This window comes from Sarcophilus harrisii, chromosome 2 (genome assembly GCF_902635505.1).
Source record: "Sarcophilus harrisii chromosome 2, mSarHar1.11, whole genome shotgun sequence".
In the NCBI taxonomy this organism is placed as follows: domain Eukaryota; kingdom Metazoa; phylum Chordata; class Mammalia; order Dasyuromorphia; family Dasyuridae; genus Sarcophilus; species Sarcophilus harrisii.
This window is the reverse complement of record NC_045427.1, coordinates 144,257,965-144,276,848: the sequence shown is the minus strand read 5'-3', so window position 1 is coordinate 144,276,848 and position 18,884 is coordinate 144,257,965. Positions and strand designations below refer to the sequence as shown.

The 18,884-nt window shown below is 34.2% G+C and overlaps 1 protein-coding gene across 5 annotated transcripts in view; it reads left to right on the top strand.

Annotated features, from left to right (window-relative positions):
• The window catches only part of ENTPD6 (ectonucleoside triphosphate diphosphohydrolase 6), a 59,652-nt gene extending 44,796 nt beyond the window's left edge, over nucleotides 1-14,856 (top strand). For all 5 annotated transcript variants that reach the window (XM_031951013.1, XM_031951011.1, XM_031951012.1 and 2 more), the window contains 4 exons: nucleotides 1,797-1,937; nucleotides 7,838-7,894; nucleotides 12,072-12,184; nucleotides 13,031-14,856. In XM_031951013.1, coding sequence (XP_031806873.1) covers nucleotides 1,797-1,937; nucleotides 7,838-7,894; nucleotides 12,072-12,184; nucleotides 13,031-13,129 — 410 coding nt within the window. In that variant the 3' untranslated portion in view covers nucleotides 13,130-14,856. The remainder of the gene's footprint in view (nucleotides 1-1,796; nucleotides 1,938-7,837; nucleotides 7,895-12,071; nucleotides 12,185-13,030) is intronic.
• The last annotated feature ends 4,028 nt before the right edge of the window (nucleotides 14,857-18,884 follow it).

Sequence of the window (18,884 nt, the reverse complement as noted above, 5' to 3'; positions counted from 1 at the left end):
AAAAACAAAAGTGAAATTGTCCCCATCTCCAACAAGTTTATTAATATTCTTTCCTTACTTTTGCAACAAAAAGCTGTTGGAGTTTCTTGATTTAGATGAGTGACATGATAAGAGAGAAGCTTTGGGAAAATCACCTGAAGCAGGAAGCCATTTAAAAAACTGTGGTATTAGTCCAAATGAGAGCTGATGAGAGTAATTGTGGAAGGGCTGGATATGATAAATTTGAGGGAGATAAAAATGATAAGATTTAAAATCTGAGTGATTGGATTTGTGGGCTGTGTGATAGTGAGTAGACACGAATATTAAGGTTAAAAACCTGATACCAAAGTTGCAAACCCATATGACTAAAAAGTTCATGCCCTTGATAGTAATAAGGAATTGTTTAAAAGATTAGTGGGAGAAGATTAGAAGAGATTAGAGTTTGGGAGAAAAGATAATGAGTTTTCTTTGAGCCTTTTGATTTTGTGGTGCCTGTGAGACATCCAGGTCAAATGTCTAGTGGACAATGAGTATGAACTGGAGGTTAAGAAAAAGAGTAAACCTAGCTATATCTGGGAGTCATCTGTACAGAGATGATAATAAACCCATGACTAATAAGGTCACCAAATAAGGGAGTCACACCACTGTTAGTGAGCATGATATGGAAGAACCAAGAGAAAACATATCTTTGAAAATGCAGAATGTAGAAAATATCTAGGAAGAATGGTAGTCAGTTTTGTCAAGAAAGGTCACATAAGACTGACATTTGGCAGTTATGCAATAATTGGTCAATTCTGAGAAAGCAATATGCTATGAGTAATATAGTTGGTAGCCATATTTCAGAGGGGTTAGAGAAAATGAGAGAGGTAATGAGTCTAGCTGACATTTTTAAGGAAACTGGTTGAGAAAGGCAGAATATAGGATGGTAGCTCAATGTGATTGTTGACTCTGATGTTTTCTTTGAAAATGGGGAGACTTGGGCATATTTTTACATATCAGACAAGGAAGCAGTAATAGAGGAAAATTGAAGTTGGAGGGGGTGGCTATAGGAGTAGTCTACTGAAGAAGCTGGGAAAGGATGGAATTAAGTACACACACATGGAAGGAGATGGCCTCGGTGAGGAAAAAGTCCACTTCATTAGTAGAGGCAAAAATAAAGGTTTATAATATTAAGGTATTGTGTGATATGAAAAAGGGGAGAATAAAGAGCTCACACTAATGACTTTTCTCAGAACAAGTGATGGTAGTAATTTTACGCATTTATGGATGGTAGTGTAAGAGATAATATAATGTTGGGAAGAGTGCAATAGAGAGAAACCTGGATTCAGATCTCATCCCTGATACTTACAATGGGTGTGTAACCAACTGGTAAATCACTTAATATCCCTGAGTTTTCAATTTTCTTATGTATAATATATCAATGATACTTTACTTCACAGGATTGTTATGAACATCAAAGTATCTAAACCTCTTTGCAAATCTTAAAGCTCCAAAAAGATGTCATTTATCATCATCTCAGTAGCCATACAATCTAGAATTTTTTCCTACTTGGAGCTAGGGTAATGAAAATTCACTCAGCCCAATAAACTGTGAATTTATTCTCTTCACCATCTTTTAACAGTTTAGTAATTTCCAGCACTGATAAAGAAAACAAGAAATTTATGAGTTTTTTTTTGGCAGGTCTGGCATCTTGTTTCACATATAATTGAATTACTTCACAAATTGAATATGCAGAAGATTATTAGGCTTTCAAATATATTGTGTACTTAGTGATTTTTCAGAAAACAAAACCATCTGTATGTTTCCTTTGCTTTTAGGGGTTCACCTGTATGAATTGTGCTCTCAAAGAGTATCAGAAATCCTTCAGAATAAGGTACATAAAACTGAAGAAGTCAAGAACTTGGATTTTTATGCTTTTTCTTACTATTATGATCTTGCAGCAAATGTTGGTCTCATAGGTAAGGATAACATTATTTTTATCTTTTTCATGCTCACTTTACTGGTGCCAGAGATAGCAGAGTTAGTCTCCAAATATCAGATATTTTTTATGACCTGGAAAGATTTTTTTTTCTTTCACTCTTAATAATGTCAAAGGAAACAAGGAGATAATATTATGGGTATATATATATTTTTTTTTCACCTGATGCAATTGGGGTTAAGTGACTTGCCCAGGGTCACACAGCTAGAAAGTGTTAAGTGTCTGAGGCCAGATTTAAACTCAGGTTCTCCTGACTTCAGGGCTGGTGCTCTATCCACTGAGCCACCTAGCTGCCCCTAGATATATTCTTGAAACTATTTTAGTGATCACAGACAGTACTGTTAAAAGTATTTTATGGGGGAGAAGGACTGAGAGGGAAACAGTAGACCAGATATGGTATTTTATAGGGAATTTCCAATGAGCAAATGCCTACCAGTGTGGATCAGGCACATTCTACACCACTTTTAGTCCTAGAGAATTGCTAGATGCTGTGAATCTGAAACATTTAAGTAATTTGCCCAGAGTCAAACAGCTGTTGTATCATCAGGAAGGATTAGAAACCAGAATCCATGTGATTCTCTTCTCACTACACCAGGACTACCTGTGATGATATAATTCTGAATTAAGGACTCAATTAGCTTCTAGAGAGCTCTTTGACACCACTAAAACCATCACTTCTTTTTATATTAAAAGATACCTGCTGTTATATTACATTTTTCTTTAAGAGAGGGGTGTGAGCTTTATGCTATAAATTGAGCCCAAATCTAGCAAATTTCCATGGAACTTAGCTAAAGCAATATCTCAACCTTGCCTTAGGGACAAATACTTTGGATAGAGCATCACTGTCTCCACTTTACTTTAATTGGAGGGATTATGCATCATTTTTCTGTGGAAAGAATTTGCAAACTTTAAAGCATTATGCAAATGTAATTTATTTTTTGCATCACCACTGCCACCTATCTGATTATGACTCAGGCCTCTCCTTTCTAAGAAAGACTTGCCATAGAAGGGATCACCTTGCTCAATATTACTAGTTTGTTCTGAATAATTCAAAATGATATAGAGACAAAATTTAATTCATCTTTATATATCTTAATGATGGTTAAGAGTTTTGGTTAGACAGAGAGATAAGTAGCTTATAAAGTCAGATGAACTGAAAAAAATAAAATGGTGAGCCTGGTCATTTTTTTTTTTTCCAACTAAAATCCAAATTAAAGTATACTGCTTGAAATTGGGAACAAATAAGAATTTGAATGATTACATGAAATTACCATCTGTCCCAGAATCTTCAAATAGCTCTGAAATATGCAGTACTTACCCATGTAACTATGATCTTAATGTGAGTATTCTTTCAGCATTGCAGAGCATCCCACCTATGGTGAGATTCCTATCTAAATTATTCCATAGGAGCTCTAACATTCTGAAAGCCTTCTTCTCTTTTTGACATTTTCATAATACCATATCTTGCCACATGACCAACCAACCTTGTTTTTCACCCAGATTTTTCTTTGATTACAACCTTTGCATGACTTTTCTTAGCATAATTATTTGTTTATAATGTGTTAAAATATGCTCACCCTTTTATGTATCCTTATACTGCCCTTTGAGCAGTCCTTAAGTATGGTTCTTTTAGAATCTAAAGTATTCTATGATTTTTAATGAGAGAGACAGACACGGAATAACAGAGATAGAGAAGAGAGAGGGGAGGGGAGAGGCAGATTGTTATTAAAGAAATGGACATTTGTTTCCAGAAGCAGCTACACTAATTAGGCTAAATAAAGAGTATGTGTAGCATCCCAAAAGTTTACAGCCTACTCTGTGCCTGTTCAAATCTGTGCCCATTTCATTGTCCATTTATACCGTCACTATATATTGAAGAATGAGCTCTGTAAGTTGTCTATACAGCTGCATATTCATAGTCTGGACAGTTTTCTTCACCCACTTTTTATATTTTTCTTTGCATGCATATTTATTATGTTTCACTTGTTATTAATGATCATCAAACAAAACTATTTTTGTTTTATCTTTTGATGAATCTTGTATTATTTTAATATTTTCTTATAGATTGAATTGTTCGAGATTTTTTTTTAATAATAGCTTTTTGTTTTCAAAATGCACTCAAAGATAGTTTTCAACATTTACCCTTCTTTCCTTCCCCCTCCCCTAGATAGCAAGAATTCCAATATAGGTTAAACAAGTGTATTTCTTCTAAACATATTTCCTCATTTATTTTGCTGCATAAGAAAAATCAGATCGGGACAGCTAGGTGGCACAGTGGATAGAGCACCAGCCCTGAAGTCAGGAGGTCCTGAGTCCAAATTTGACCTCAGATACTTAACATTTCCTCTCTGTGTGACCCTGGCCAAGTCACTTAACCTCAATTGCCTCAGCGCAAAAAAAAAAAAAAAAAGACAAGAAATGCCCTTAGAATGACATTTACCAAACTTTCTTTAAACTGATTTTCCTCTCTACTCCTTACTCTTACATGAGCCAATAATACCAACCGACTTTCTCTAAACAACTTTTTAAAACAAATTTATATTCCAAATCATTGTTGCCTGTGGTTGCCATACCTTTCTATTTCCCAAGTGAGTCATGTTTTAAGACTTGAAGCTTTTGAGCATTTTTTTCCTCATTATAAAATTTGATTAAATATCTATATGAAAAATCTTAAATCAATGTTAACATTTTTTCTATTCATTTCCTATTTCCTGATTAGAGTAGTTAGTATATTTAAATAAGACAAGTCAAAGATTTAACTGCATATTATATCTTTTTTGTTTTTATTCTTTTAGTTTTATGTTGATTTATATTTTTGCTCTAACAAGTCAGTAGTTTGACCATACATGAATTGCTGAATCAGGAATAATTCCCACATCAGTAATACATTGTCCTATTTTAAAATTTAGTCAGATTCATTTTTTGTGATATTATTCAGTATTTTACATATCTGGTGCCTTAGGAATGTTCCCCCTCCCCCCCCCAAAAAAAAAAAAAGTATATATAGACATGAGACTTCTATATGCTATGCAAGTACTTGGCCTCTCTAATTCCTTATCCCTGGGCTATATTTGTCAACATACTTTCACTCATTTGTTTCTGCTTTTGGATTGAAGCCATCACATATCGAAAGATACGTTGATTTAACTTGGAGGGTCTTAGAGTTATTTGTAGAAATCTCTGTGTTTTTATATCCTGCAACAGATGTTATAATGAAAAATGCAATTGTTTTTTAGGTGGTCTGTTTGCAGATAATTATCAGAAGCATTAAAACACAAAATGACAAAATGTTCCACGATATGTTTCAATCAATTTCTTTATTCACCTCACCAAGAATAGCCTATGAGATATTCTCCCATTTAGTTTCCATTTCTTCATGAAGATTCTTTTGAGAATAGGATAACCTGGATTTCTTGAGATTGTAATTGATAGGATAATAGACTTGGAGTCAGGAAGATCTGGCTTCAAATCCTGCATCTACCTGTGTAAGCATCTGTTAAGTTATTCAACCTTCTCAGAGCCTTGAATTCTTCATTTGTAAAATGGGGAAGATGTTTTTGTGCTCACTTCACAAGGCTGTTTCCGATGGGGTAACATATAAAGTCTTTATAAAAGATTTATAAACTTCAAACTACCATATGTGTCAGTGCCCTTTGCCAATTTTTGACTCTGTTGGTTAAAGTATGGGATGATAAGTGATGGTAGAAAAAGAAAGACAGCTCATGCATATTTCTATCATTACCCTGTGTTTTGTCAGGATGGGTGGACAGATGATTTGGAAGTTGGAAGAAGAAAAAGCATGTCCCCTTGTTTGTATCCCAAACTAAAAATTTTATGAAACTACAGCATAAACTACAGTTGGTATAGTATCATCATAAAGGAATAAATATTGTTTGCCCCTTAATCCGTTTATTTTTCATGTTCTAGGAAATGTATATTAAAACGACAACAGCAAAACATTTGATCTCTATTTGAGTTCAACTCCTCAGGGTATAAGAATATAATGAAACTGTCCCCCTCCTCCTGGAAAAGTAGAGCCAATTTATCAATCCAAATTAGTGTTCTCATTTTTGGCAAGCTATACAGTTAATTGCAATGATGTAACCACTCTTCAAAACAATCTTAAAATTGGAAAGAGTCCTGGATTTGGAGTCTCAGTATCTGGGTTGGATCCTGAGTGTGCAATGAACCAACCACCCAGGTAGCCTTGATTCTGGTGCTGCTTCTCTCTGAACCTATGAAATAAGAGAGATGAACTAGAATTAGGAGTTCTTAACCTTTCAGTTATGAACTCCTGTGACAGTCTGGTATCTTCAGAATCCCTTCTCAGAATAATGTTTTTAAATGTATAAAGTAAAAGGCATAGAATTGCACAGGAAACCAATTATACTGGGAAAAGTTTTGGTGGGTTTTTTTTTCCATCCAAGTTTCATATACCCTCTGAAATCAATCGACAATCCAGTTGGGACATCTGTTAAGAGCTTGTAGACTAAATGATTTCTAATGTCTCTTCTAGTTCTTTGTTCTTTTCTCTTGTTTGAAAATTGATTTCACCTGGACAAGAAGTGACTTAAGTTCTTGGTCCCCCAAACAACTTTGTACCACTATCATTTGCAGAGGAAGTACTTATCTGCATTAAATTCTTGACCAATAAATCCTTACTTCTCCCAAAAATCATAGGTCTAGTAAAATATATGTGTGTACATGTATACATAAATACATGTGTACATACAGATACAAGAGTCACACCTCATTTATTTTTAACCAAAAATGGTATTACCTAGTTTGTTTACCAAACTTAGCTTTGAATAAACTCTGGAGAATTTCCCAAATTCAACTGTTTACCACCACTAAAGATAGAAAACTGTGCCAAAGGCTCCAAAGCCATTTCTCAAAGAGGGGCTTCATATTTTTAAAGGGAGTGTCATCTTTAGATTATATAAAGATATTCTCAAGGTCACTCCTTTGAAAGTGACAATAGTGAAGGTATAAAGCCAAATATGATTGTTTAAAAAATCAGTTGAATGACCTCAGAATAAAACCTCTAGTCTTCTCAGGAACCTCCCAAAGGGAAATGAATCAAGCTTTTAATGCCTGCTCTCATTCTACAGAATACCATGAAAGAGATCTTACTGTTCTCCAAGGAGGGTTTTTAAGAGAACAGCCAAATGTGTTTACTGGGTTTGTTTTTTAGACTCAGGAAAATCTGTTCCACAGCTAAGGAACAACCTTCTTGAACTAAAGAATTTTTTATGAACCCAGATTTAGAATTTTATTTATACATAGAATAAGAAAGTATCTGGTTTGGGATTTTCCTCCCTTGGCTGACACTTTTGTAATCAAAGTACTTTTCCTTTTCTTTTCTTTCATGATCCTGTAGAGAATGCATACCATTCATGAAGCTCTATTGTTTTAAAAAAAAAAAAAAAAAAAGATTGTGATTAAGTAAATACAACAGAAGTTTCCATAAATTCCAATTATCAGCATCATTCAATTCTAAAAGTTTAAGTAGGCAAGGATAATTACAGTAATGGTTTTATGAAATTTTAAAAACATAGGGGCAAGTCAAATTACAGCACTACAGAGTACAATTTTTCCATATTTCCAGATTTAGCATTGCTGTATGTTTTGCAGCATGGCATAATGATTAGAATGCTGGGTTTGGAGTCAGGAATACCTGATTTTTGACACGAACTATGTGAACTTCAGCAAGTCATATAACCTGTTAGATGACTGACTCCAAAAAGGACTTTACTTGCTAAGTCATAGAAGGAATTTCCATTATAGAACATTCCCTAGCTGATGAAATCACAAATTCCTTTATGTGATGACCTGGAATCCAGAATCTTTCTAAAAATTAACAATTTTATTTTCTTATAGATAAGGAGAAAGGAGGAAGTCTCACAGTTGAAGACTTTGAAATTGCAGCAAAATATGGCAAGTAAAGTTAAGCCTTTTGCATATGGGGAAAGTAGGACACAAAATACAGTTTCAATATCAATATGGAAGGCAGTCCCATAGCTAGAATTAATATTGTAGATACTACATTCTTGATTCTGTCCACTAGACCACACTATCTTTCTAATAATTAATTATTATTCACAGTATCAGATACAAAATTGGTTATAAATTTCAATATTTTCTGTTATTTTGTGTGTGCTGCATTAAATTCAGTATAAAAGTTGTTTGTTCTTACAGGTATACAAATGATGGTCATTTGTTAAGAAAGTGCCATCATATCATACATCTTTATGCCACAGAATTTAGTTGTATTTGAGTCAGAAATGTTACTTTAACTGGTTGGTAGGTTCCAAATGCTCACTTCTGCAACTGCAGTTTTGAAATTTTTCATGTGTATACCCCAAAATTCAGTTTCATTTTAATTCACCAAATATTAAATACCCATTTGAAGAATGTTAAATGTCATTTCTTTTAAGATTTTATTCACTTAAAGGGATATACTTTCATATCAAAAGGGATATAGACTTTCAATAATAGTACTGAATTAAATGTACTTTGGCTTTCAAGAAAAGCCAGCATAATCATCTTCAACTGTATAAAATAACTAATTTATAATTGTCCGTGGTTGGATGCCAACAGTGAGTAATGTCACTAGAGCAATGGTGGAAAACCCCAGTCCTTGACTGGATTTTATCTGACCTCCAGAACACAAATAAAGAATCTTGGATTTGTAGGAATCTTATTTGTGTTAAAATTAAACTCAGTCCTGAAGAAATTGCCCTGTAAGTCTTTTCTAGATTAACATACATATGACATACAATTTATATATTGAATCTTTTCAAGAACATTTTAAAGTACCACTTTCTAGCTATCTATTAGAGTGTTCTTTCTTAGGTTGAACCAATCTAACTATAAATCCTAGTTTTTCTGCCTTATAGAATTATAATGAAGAGAGCAACAGCCCTTCAAATATAGCTTTAGAGCTGTTCCCCTCTTCCCCAGACTAAATATTCTTAATTGTTTGTATTACTTATTGCATAAAATGATTTCTAGATCCCTCACTGCCCAGATTGCTGCTTTTTTTGACTTTAACAAAGGCTCTATAAAGTATAGCAATTGGACTTGAATGCAGTACTCAAAATATGCTGTCAATTGAAAGCAGAACCTTTATCCTCACATATTACAAATACAATACTCCAATATCCAACCTAAAATTTATTAGCATTTTTTAATAAACAGCTTCACTCGACTCTTAAGCTTGATGTCAGTTTAAACCCTTAAGCCTTTTTTTTCATCATTGGCAGTCCAACCATGTTTTCCCACTACTATAATTTTTCATTTGGTTTCTTGAATCTATTTGGCCTATGATAGTAGCCTTTTGAGATTTTCCTGGATTTTTTTTTTTGTCCTTCAGAATATTCATTATTTTTCTCAGCTTTGTCATCTGTAAATTCAATATCTTTCTGTGTCTTTAAATGATTGATGAATATATTTTGATGATGTACTTTTAAGATTAATATGTATTAACATTTTCTTCATCACTTTGTTAAGTATTGAAAGAAATATAACAATAACTTAAGGCCTAGGCTGTGGCGTTTGCTGGTTTGGGGATTATAAATGTTCGGGATGAAAATTTAATCATCAGCCCTCTTGATTTAGTTTGAGTTTTTCCTAGCACTCTTCTGCCTGGATCCATGTCTCTGGAAAAGTTCAAAATTCTTTCATTCCTCAAGAAAGCAGTCAAATGGGCAGTTTACCAAATATAAGACAAGTTTATTTTGTCCCATAAAAAACATGAAACATCAAATATTTCATAAGCCTATAAATTTCCTTTCCTCTCTACTGAACTTGGGACCTATAGGAACCTACCAATTTATAGAACCACACACTAGGGGAAAGTACAACGGGTGAATAGTGTGTCAATCATTCATATTTTAGTCCGATCCCCTTGCCTCAGGGCATTAGAGAATTCATGGCAATGGCAGTGCCATCCTGGTATATATTCTCTGACTAAAAGGTGGGGTTTTTTCCCCTACTTGGTGCACCCATAGAGAAAACCTCTTCCGCGGCATTGCACAGTCTGATCAATTTGTTATGTTAAAAGTAGAAAAGACCAGGTTTGACTCTGTAATCCATAAGTTTGTTTCTTAATGGTTTTCCAGAAACTCACTTCTGAGTCAAACAGCATTTATTAAATATTTGTTTATTTATTATTTATTGTTAAGTGCCAGACACTGTTATGCACTAAAGATTAAAAAAAAAAAAAAGCTCCTATCCTCAAGGAAAAGACATTTCACACCAACTAAATAATATTGGAAGAAACAAACATCAGTGTTCATAACTACCACCTTGTTAGAAAATGTGTTTTTAAAAATGCTTGATCTCAGGGATAGAAATACCTAAGGGCAAGTTCCCCCAAGACATAAAGGCGAAGGAGTGCTAGACAAACAATATATTCAGAAAGGAGCCTACAGATGATCTATCGTGGAGTATTTGTATGGCTAAAATTGCGTATATAAACGGTGTGTTCAAAAGAAGCCAAGTCAATATAACAAAGTTTAAGAAGGTGTTTATTTTAAGTTTTGAAGCTGTCTTCCCATATGCATTAGGAATATGTGGGATATTATAATTGGGACTTCAATCATGTCTTTATGAATTGTAATTATTATTTTTATGATTTCTTAAACTTTCTTAATAATATAATAGACCAAAAAGCAAAATCTGTTTTTAAGCCGACACAATATTGTTATTTTGGTTACTAGGAGCCTTTAAGTACTATTGGCTCAAGAATAGTTCGTTGAAGATATGCTATCAATTGGTTTTGATAAATATATTAAAAAGCAAAGGACAAAGTCATGCTTTGTCCATTTTAACAGTGTGCTGGTCTTTGTCAAGACAGTCCAGAGCATACTTTCTCCCCAGCAAAATTATAACAAGAATATCATAGCTTAAGAATTACTTCAGCATGAAACCTATGCAGACTCAAGAACTATGAACAGAATTGCGATCATAATTTAACAAAATGAAATAATAAAAATATTCTTTCTTAGAAGCTAGAAGTTTCAATAATTGAATTTCATAAAAGATAGTGTCTTATCCAACTTAATAAGGCTTTTTCCCCCCTTCCCTCCTGATTTGCTTTTCCTCTTTCTTCTGGCCCTTTAAATCCCTTCTTCACTCAAGCTATCCCTCTCTGTGTTTTCATTTTTCTCTGTGCCCTTTTTCCTCAGTCATTCCCTTTCTTCCTTTTCTTCTCTTTCCTTTATCTCGCCCGGTATATACTAATTGTGAAATGGAATAAAATTGAAATTTAAATATGCTTTTAATTGGCTGTCATTTTATGTTATTATTCTTAATTTAAAATGAGATTTTTAATGTCTTCTCTCCACAAAAAAATTTTTTTCTAAGATTTTCAAATTAAGTTGCTTTTTCCTCCTGTGTCATATACTATTGATTCTTTTTTTTTTTAATAGCTTTTTATTTACAAGTTATATGCATGGGTAATTTTACAGCATTGACAATTGCCAAACCTTTTGTTCCAATTTTTCCCCTCCTTCCCCCCACCCTCTCCCCTAGATGGCAGGATGTTGGATGTTCAGTAGATATTAAATATATTAAAGTTTAAATTAGATACACAATAAGTATATATAACCAAACTGTTATTTTGCTGTACAAAAAATCAGATTCTGAAATAATTGTACAATTAGCCTGTGAAGGAAATCCAAAATGCAGGCAGGCAAAAATATAGGGATTAGGAATTCAATGTAATGGTTTTTAGTCATCTCCCAGAGTTCTTTCACTGGGTGTAGCTGGTTCAGTTCATTTATTGATTCTTTTCTTCTGTTTTATCAGTAACCCTTAATAGAAGGAAATCTCCAAGAGACTTTTTTTTGTAGCTGGTCTCAAAAAATGTCAAAGAGAGAATTATTCTGAGCTAGACATGTGTTGCTTTTGCAATGTAAGTAGATGGTATTCCCAGTGACTTTTTAAAATCATGTAGAATCACAGTAAAGAGAGAAAAAATGGGAAAGATTTGACTTTCTTCACTATGTATTATATCAATAAAAATAAACTAATTCCTGTTCTTGGGTTAAACTATTTCAAAACTATCTATGAAATGGAGGGTAATCTGTTTTTTTTTAATTCTCCCAAGTTTGTAGAACCATGGAAGTTAACCCACAGAAGAATCCTTTTATTTGTATGGACCTTACCTATATTAGTTTGCTACTTCAAGAATTTGGATTTCCAAAAACCAAAGTATTTAAGGTAGGAATCTGCTACTTTTGTAATCCTGATAACTTCAAAAATAGCACTATGATACTTTACAGCAGAATTATAACAACTATAATTCCACCACTGAAATCTTCAACATAATTGATTATGCTAATTGAAAAAAACAGTAACATAAATTTCATTCAAAAAAAAAAACACCCAATATTTACAAGAACTCAAAAGAACTTTTACTGTTACAGTAATATTAAATTCTGATTATAACATATTAAAAACTCCAAGAAATTCTTACTAAAAGGACTGCTTTCAGGATGAGCTGATTGCATCATGTGCAAAGTTAAGCATATTTTTTTTGTAAAAGAAGAAATAAAATTTAATAAGGTTATATCTTTTTAATGAATAAACTTTTTAAATTAAATCTTATTTGATGGATAAACTTTTTAAATGGATAAGGGCTGGTTTGTTCAAAGAAAACGTAGAGTAAGCTACATGGTGAAGTGATCAGATCACTCTTCAGAGTTATTCCATTTCTAGCATGACTTGTTAAGATATGTTGACTGTAGAAATCAGATGTGATTATCCTGTATGTATCTTATTTTTGCATAAGTTCTGGTGAGGAGTTTAGATCTGGAAGAAACTTCAGAGTCCTTGTCTCCTCATTTTACAGATGAAGAAACTGAGGCTTAAAAAAAATCATGCTTTGCCCAGAATGATGCTGTAATGGAGGTGGGATTTGAATTTAGGTCTTCGGAACACCAAATCCAGAGTTCTACACCCTGTACCACATGTTCTCAACATAATCTTTGACCATGATCACTCTCTTACATCATCTTTAACCATACTCCTTAACATAATCTTTTTCTCTCTTTCTTTTTCTTTAAGCTGGCTCGGAAAATTGATGATATCGAAACCAGTTGGGCTCTGGGAGCCACTTTTCACTACATTGATTCCCTCAACAGACAACAGAACAAAGTCTTTTAGTGCCTGAGGCACTCCCTCGAGCCTTAATTTGGAGAACATTGCCACAGCCCTTTTTTGAGAAGAGCCCTTGAGCACCTTAATGAGGGGTCAGTGATAACACTCTGGAAGTGTTTCCACAAGAGTTGCTACAGTCTCCATGAGAACCCAACACCTTTGTGGAATTTATGTGACTCCATCTTCTATTGAACAACATTTGGGAACAATTTGGTGAATAGCCAAGTAAACATTTCCCAACTGTGTTCATTAAACCCTAATTTATTATGATTTGATTTTTAACAGAGATTTCACTATTTATGTTTTGGACAATTTCTATTGATGTAAGGATACCTACATTGACGGCAGTGTGTGAGCAATCGATTGCTTTGTTTTATTCAGTCCAGAATGCATTTTTAGTCCAAGTTTGAATGTGTGTAACTTGTTCAGTGTCCATATAACCCATATTTGATGGCAAGATACACTTCTGTAGCTCTTCTTGCAGAGCATTGTGTGACCCCTAGATCACTTTTCCTTTCCTTAAAAGATTATTTCACCTCACACTAGTTTTTTGTGGACAGAAGAGTGGTGAGCAATTTAGGCCAGTTTTCTTCAGTCAGTAGATGGTCAGGACCCCCACAGCTGGTAAAGCATTGTGAAAAAGAGGATGCACTGACAGATTTCCTCAGCCTTTCTAATACTGTGAAGCCTCCCTTATGACATGTGAGTTATATCTGCTTGCTTACTTTCATAGTGACCTTAACTTCTCTACCTACTCCTAGGAGAAGTTAGTGAAGAGGTAACATAGATCTTGATGGGTTTTTGTCTTCCCTGTGGGTTGACAAAGTGAAAATTATGTCCCAATAAAATAGACTAATCCTAATGGTGGGATATAGTGAACCTTAGAATTGAAACTATTACCTCTTCCTGTATATTCAAAATCAATTTATCCAGAGACCTGCTCTGCTAAATGCTTACCAGGTTTGGTTTTGGATTTAATTCTTTTCTCATCAGAAGTCATGATTACAAATACTTCTCCTTTCTCTAGGGAAGACACCATATAAAATGGTAGAATTGCATCTTCATCTTATGTGCCACTGATTACAAGAAACTAAATAATGAGTATAATCCTGAGCATTAATGGATAATAGAAATACATTTACTTTTATGGGATTTTTTTTTTTAACTAAAATTCTTCACTCGAAGGATCACTAAGTTTTCAGACTTTCTGAGTGTTCCTTCTCTTCCTCTGGCACTGTCTTCCTTGTCCAAGTGAATGTATTGCTGCATTGAGCCAGGTCTGTGACTAAGCTGGGTTGATAACTGGAACAGTGTCAGTGCTATAGGGAAATCAAGGGAAATGTTTTGAAGCATCAAACACTAACTTTGTGAAGATTTTTTTGTTCTAGCTGAAACTGGACTTGAGCTCCCAAAATTTCCTCTCCACTCTTCTTGAAGTTACAGACTGTAGGATATTTATTATTAACATGCAGTAGCATTTCAGGTACTAATACTAGAACTGGTATTTCTAATTCACCTCAGTGATTCTCCAAGTGTCTAACTGTAAACTACCTCCGTGGTGCTCTGTCTGTATATTGATCCCCTACAATTTATGGTGAAGGAGACACTGTTCTTGTTCTGCCAAAACACCATTTAAGTAGTCATCAGTCATTTTCTAAAAACTATCTGAGCCCATAAATAACTGAAACAATTAAGTGTTGTATGTGTTCCCCAAAATAAATTTTAAAAGTTTATAATTGTCATCTTTAACTCGTGTGTTTGATGAGTGAATATACAAGAAGGCTCTCTCTGAAGAAACTTAAAATGGGTACAGTCATTAAATGTCAAGTCTAATTAATCTTATATTGTCATCAGTGAAAATAACACTTAGGTGTTAGAAGCAGCAGGTGGCATAGTAGAGAGTGGGCCAGACTTAGAGACAGAAAGATATGAGTTAAGATGTGGCCTCTGGGACCCTGGGAAAGCCATTTAACCTCTGTCAACCTCTGCTTCCTCACCTGTAATAATAATAATAGGATAATAACAGCACTTAGCTCTTGGGATGCTTGTAAGGATCAACTAAGATAGTATTTGTTAAGTGTTTGACACATAACTAGGCAATCTATATATGCTTTGTTGGCTTTCAAAAACTAGATCCATCCCCATCTTGCCAGTGTTCTTACACCTAAAAGACCCCTTTCATGGGGCCCCCTCATATACACACACACACATTATATATATATATTATATATACATACATACATACATACTCTTCCATTTAGGACATCTTCCTTGCTGTTTCTCAAATAAGATACTGGGCATTTTCACTTGGCTGCCCCCCTTTTCCATTCTACAGTTTCTCCTTTCTCCATTCTACAGACCATCTGGCTTCCTTTCAAGTTCCAGTTAAAATTCTGTCTTCTGTAGGAAATCTTTCCCAGTTCCTTCTAATTCTTCTGCCTTCCTTCTGTTAATTATATCTAATTTATCTTGTATATTGCTTTTTTATAAATAGTTATTTGTGTATTGTCTCCCCCATTAGAGTGTAAACTCTTTAAGGACAGGGACTATCTTTTGCCTTTTTATCCCTAGTGCTTAGCATAGTGCCTGGCACATAATAGGCACTTAACTAACTAGGATAAAAACTAGGACTAAGATTAAGACAAAACAGCCTTAAAAGCTTTTCCTCTTACAAGATTTCTCCTACACAGTTTTTAAATCATGAAAGGATCTGTGAAAGATTCCAACTATAGATAATTTTGATCAGGAAGTGTCTGAATATTAAGTGAGCCATAAAAAAAGGAGGTGTATGTTGGTTTAGCGCTATGCTATTTATTGATTGATTGCCAAATGTGTTCATCAGTGTTGGGGAAGAAATGTTATGCAGAATTCAAATAGAAGGGATTATCTATAGGTAAGAAAATTTTCCAAATGTTTTTATGTAGCTGGTTTCCTCCATGAGATTCACGTTTTTACACAAGAGATTGACCTAGGAATATATGTGGAAAGAACCAAATGGATAAGAAATATCTATTATCCAAATTATGATATACAACTGGATGAAGAGTCTGAATTAGTCCTTCAGTATTTCTATCTTGGACAGATATTACAAGGCCCAGAATTAAATAGGAAGATTTGAGGCTGGATTGAACATGGGAAACAGTGGTACTTCTAAACCCTCACTTGTTCTGGTCATCAAAGCCCATCTATTCAATAACAATATTCTTCTGATGATGCTGTGTGGCTGTGAATCATTAAATGTTTTGACCTCAAAAGAATTAGAATCCTAAGGACCATAAAGCACAATAAAAAGATGTATTATGAGTATCAATGGATTTCAGACTAAGTACTTCACTAGACCAGAAAAGAAGGTGCTCTAGAAATGTAGAAAGAATAAGTAAAAACTGATGGATGGACTGGGCGTTACCCTGTTATCCAGGAAATATTAAAAGAAAAGAGAAGCTTTTCATATTTTTGAGTAGCTTCTCTGAAAGATTTATGGAAAGCCATTGACAAGAATTGCATAGGATGAGAAAGTCTGAATGTACCTGTGGATATGTCAAAATAAATACTTAAGATGGAAGAATAGTTATGTAAGGACAAATATAATGGAATTGGCATGGAATATCAAGAGTATTTAGGAAGTCTAAAGGCCAGAAAGTTGAGATTTCTTTTAAAAAAAAAAAAGTGGGACAATGAAAAGGGTTTAAAAGATGGAGTAAGAAGAATGGGAAGAGGCTCACCCATTATTAGGAGACAGAGAGTATGCTGATTAGAGATAACACCCCGAAAAACAGAACTTTTTATTCTCTGTTTTGCTTTTGGTTCCTTAAGAAAATTACATGTGAACTCAAAAAGAATAGAATAAATATGGTTAAGAGAAAATTGTGTCCTAAGATAGATTGAGTTTATGTGGTGGAGCATTAATAAGAAAATGCCTAGTTTTTAATGAGTAGATCTGGATGAACATTTAGGTCTGACTCTACATCTCAAGATACTTTATAATAATACAGTTGATAGAGTACTGGAGGAAGGCTCATCATGAGTTCAAATCTGGCATCTAACACTAGCTAAGTCACCCTGGGCAAGTCACTTAACCCTGTTTGCCTCAGTTTCTTCATCCACAAAATGAGGAGAAGGAAATAGCAAACCATTCCAGTGTCCTGGCTAAAACAACCCCAAAATGGGGTCTCAGAGAGTCAGATATGACTAAACAAGCAGTGCCTGTATTTTTTTCCTTGTATTATTTCTGTGAAGGAGTTGAAGGTACAAAGGTCTGAAGAAACTTTAATAGGTACAGTCATTAAATATCAAGTCTAATTAATCTTATATTGTTAGTGAAAACACCACTTGGGCATTAGAAGCAGCAGGAGGCATAGTGGAGAGAGTATAAGGTCCGTGTGTGTATATATATATATATATATATATATATATATATATATATATATACACACACATACACACACACACACACACACACACACACACACTATAAAACTATAAGGTATAGTTTTCATGATCTTCAGGGAGCCCCATGCTTAGAAAACTTGCAGGGCAATAGAAAAGAGAAGGGGGGAGACAGGGAAAGGGGAAAAAGGAGAGAAGCTGGGTGTGTTGGGTGGAGTGGTAGTTGATTTATTTGTGTTGAGAGAATATTGTGTTTGCAGGTTGGGGTTGGGGAAAGGAAAGACAGAAATCTAAGCCAGAGAAATGAACTCTTGTGCTTCCTCATATCTCTTGTTAGAACAAGACTTGGGTGAGATCCAGTGCATTCTCACCAGATGATGAATTTTCATTGAAGCAAACTGCAAAACAATTGGAGAAATTACAGTCTATCTAATGATTCTTTCCTAAAATCTCATCCTTCCAGCTATTTGAAGTTGAAAATCTTCACTATGCTTTTTATTTATTTAGGTCATAAAGAAATTAAGTCTTACCACACAAGCACAACTACCCTCCCTTGACTTCTTTCTGAGTAAGATTTCAGTCTCTTTCCCCCTCATAATGGAAATTTTTAGATGAGGAAAAGAAAGATAATTTAAAATAAGAATTTGTGACTTTGCATTTTACCCAAGTTTAATTTAAAAGCATTTGAAAAATGCATTGGCATTTCCCAGAAGGTCATCAAATAAGTCATGGAATGGCTCAAGTTTCTGTAAAATCTGAGTCATTCTACTTTCACTGTCCTTTGGAAAGACAAACCTTAGCTTTATTTTATTTTAGAATTGTTCTAGTTTATAATTTTCCACTTTATTACTCTGATGGTATGGAGAAACCTACTACAATAGTAATTTTCTGCCACAAAATTCTCTACCAATACTAATGGTTTGCATTGTGATGACTTCCTTTTACTGGTTGTGGTCAAGCTGTGATGTCAACTATAAGCAACAGGATAAACTTTGGAGAGGAAAAGGAGAAGAAGGGAGGGCATAGACAATGTTCCTCCTAGAGCGAAATGTTTGCCTCTCTTAATGCAGATTATGATTTTATTAGCTTTTCTGAATGCCCTATCACATTGTGACTCATTGAGCTTTCCGTCCACTAAAATCCCCAGATCTTTTGGGGATGGATTGTTTCTAGCTATACTTGTATCATATTGTGCTTTTGAAATTGATTTCTTGAATTTCTTGCATAAGACTTTAAAATTTTGCCACTAAAATTCATCCTAGTATTTTGTGGTCCAACTTTCTAACCTCTAGTTCTTTTTGAATCCTAACTCCATCATCAAACGTATTATGCAGCACAGTATGGATCAGTTCTCTGCTTCTTGTGCTATTTTTGG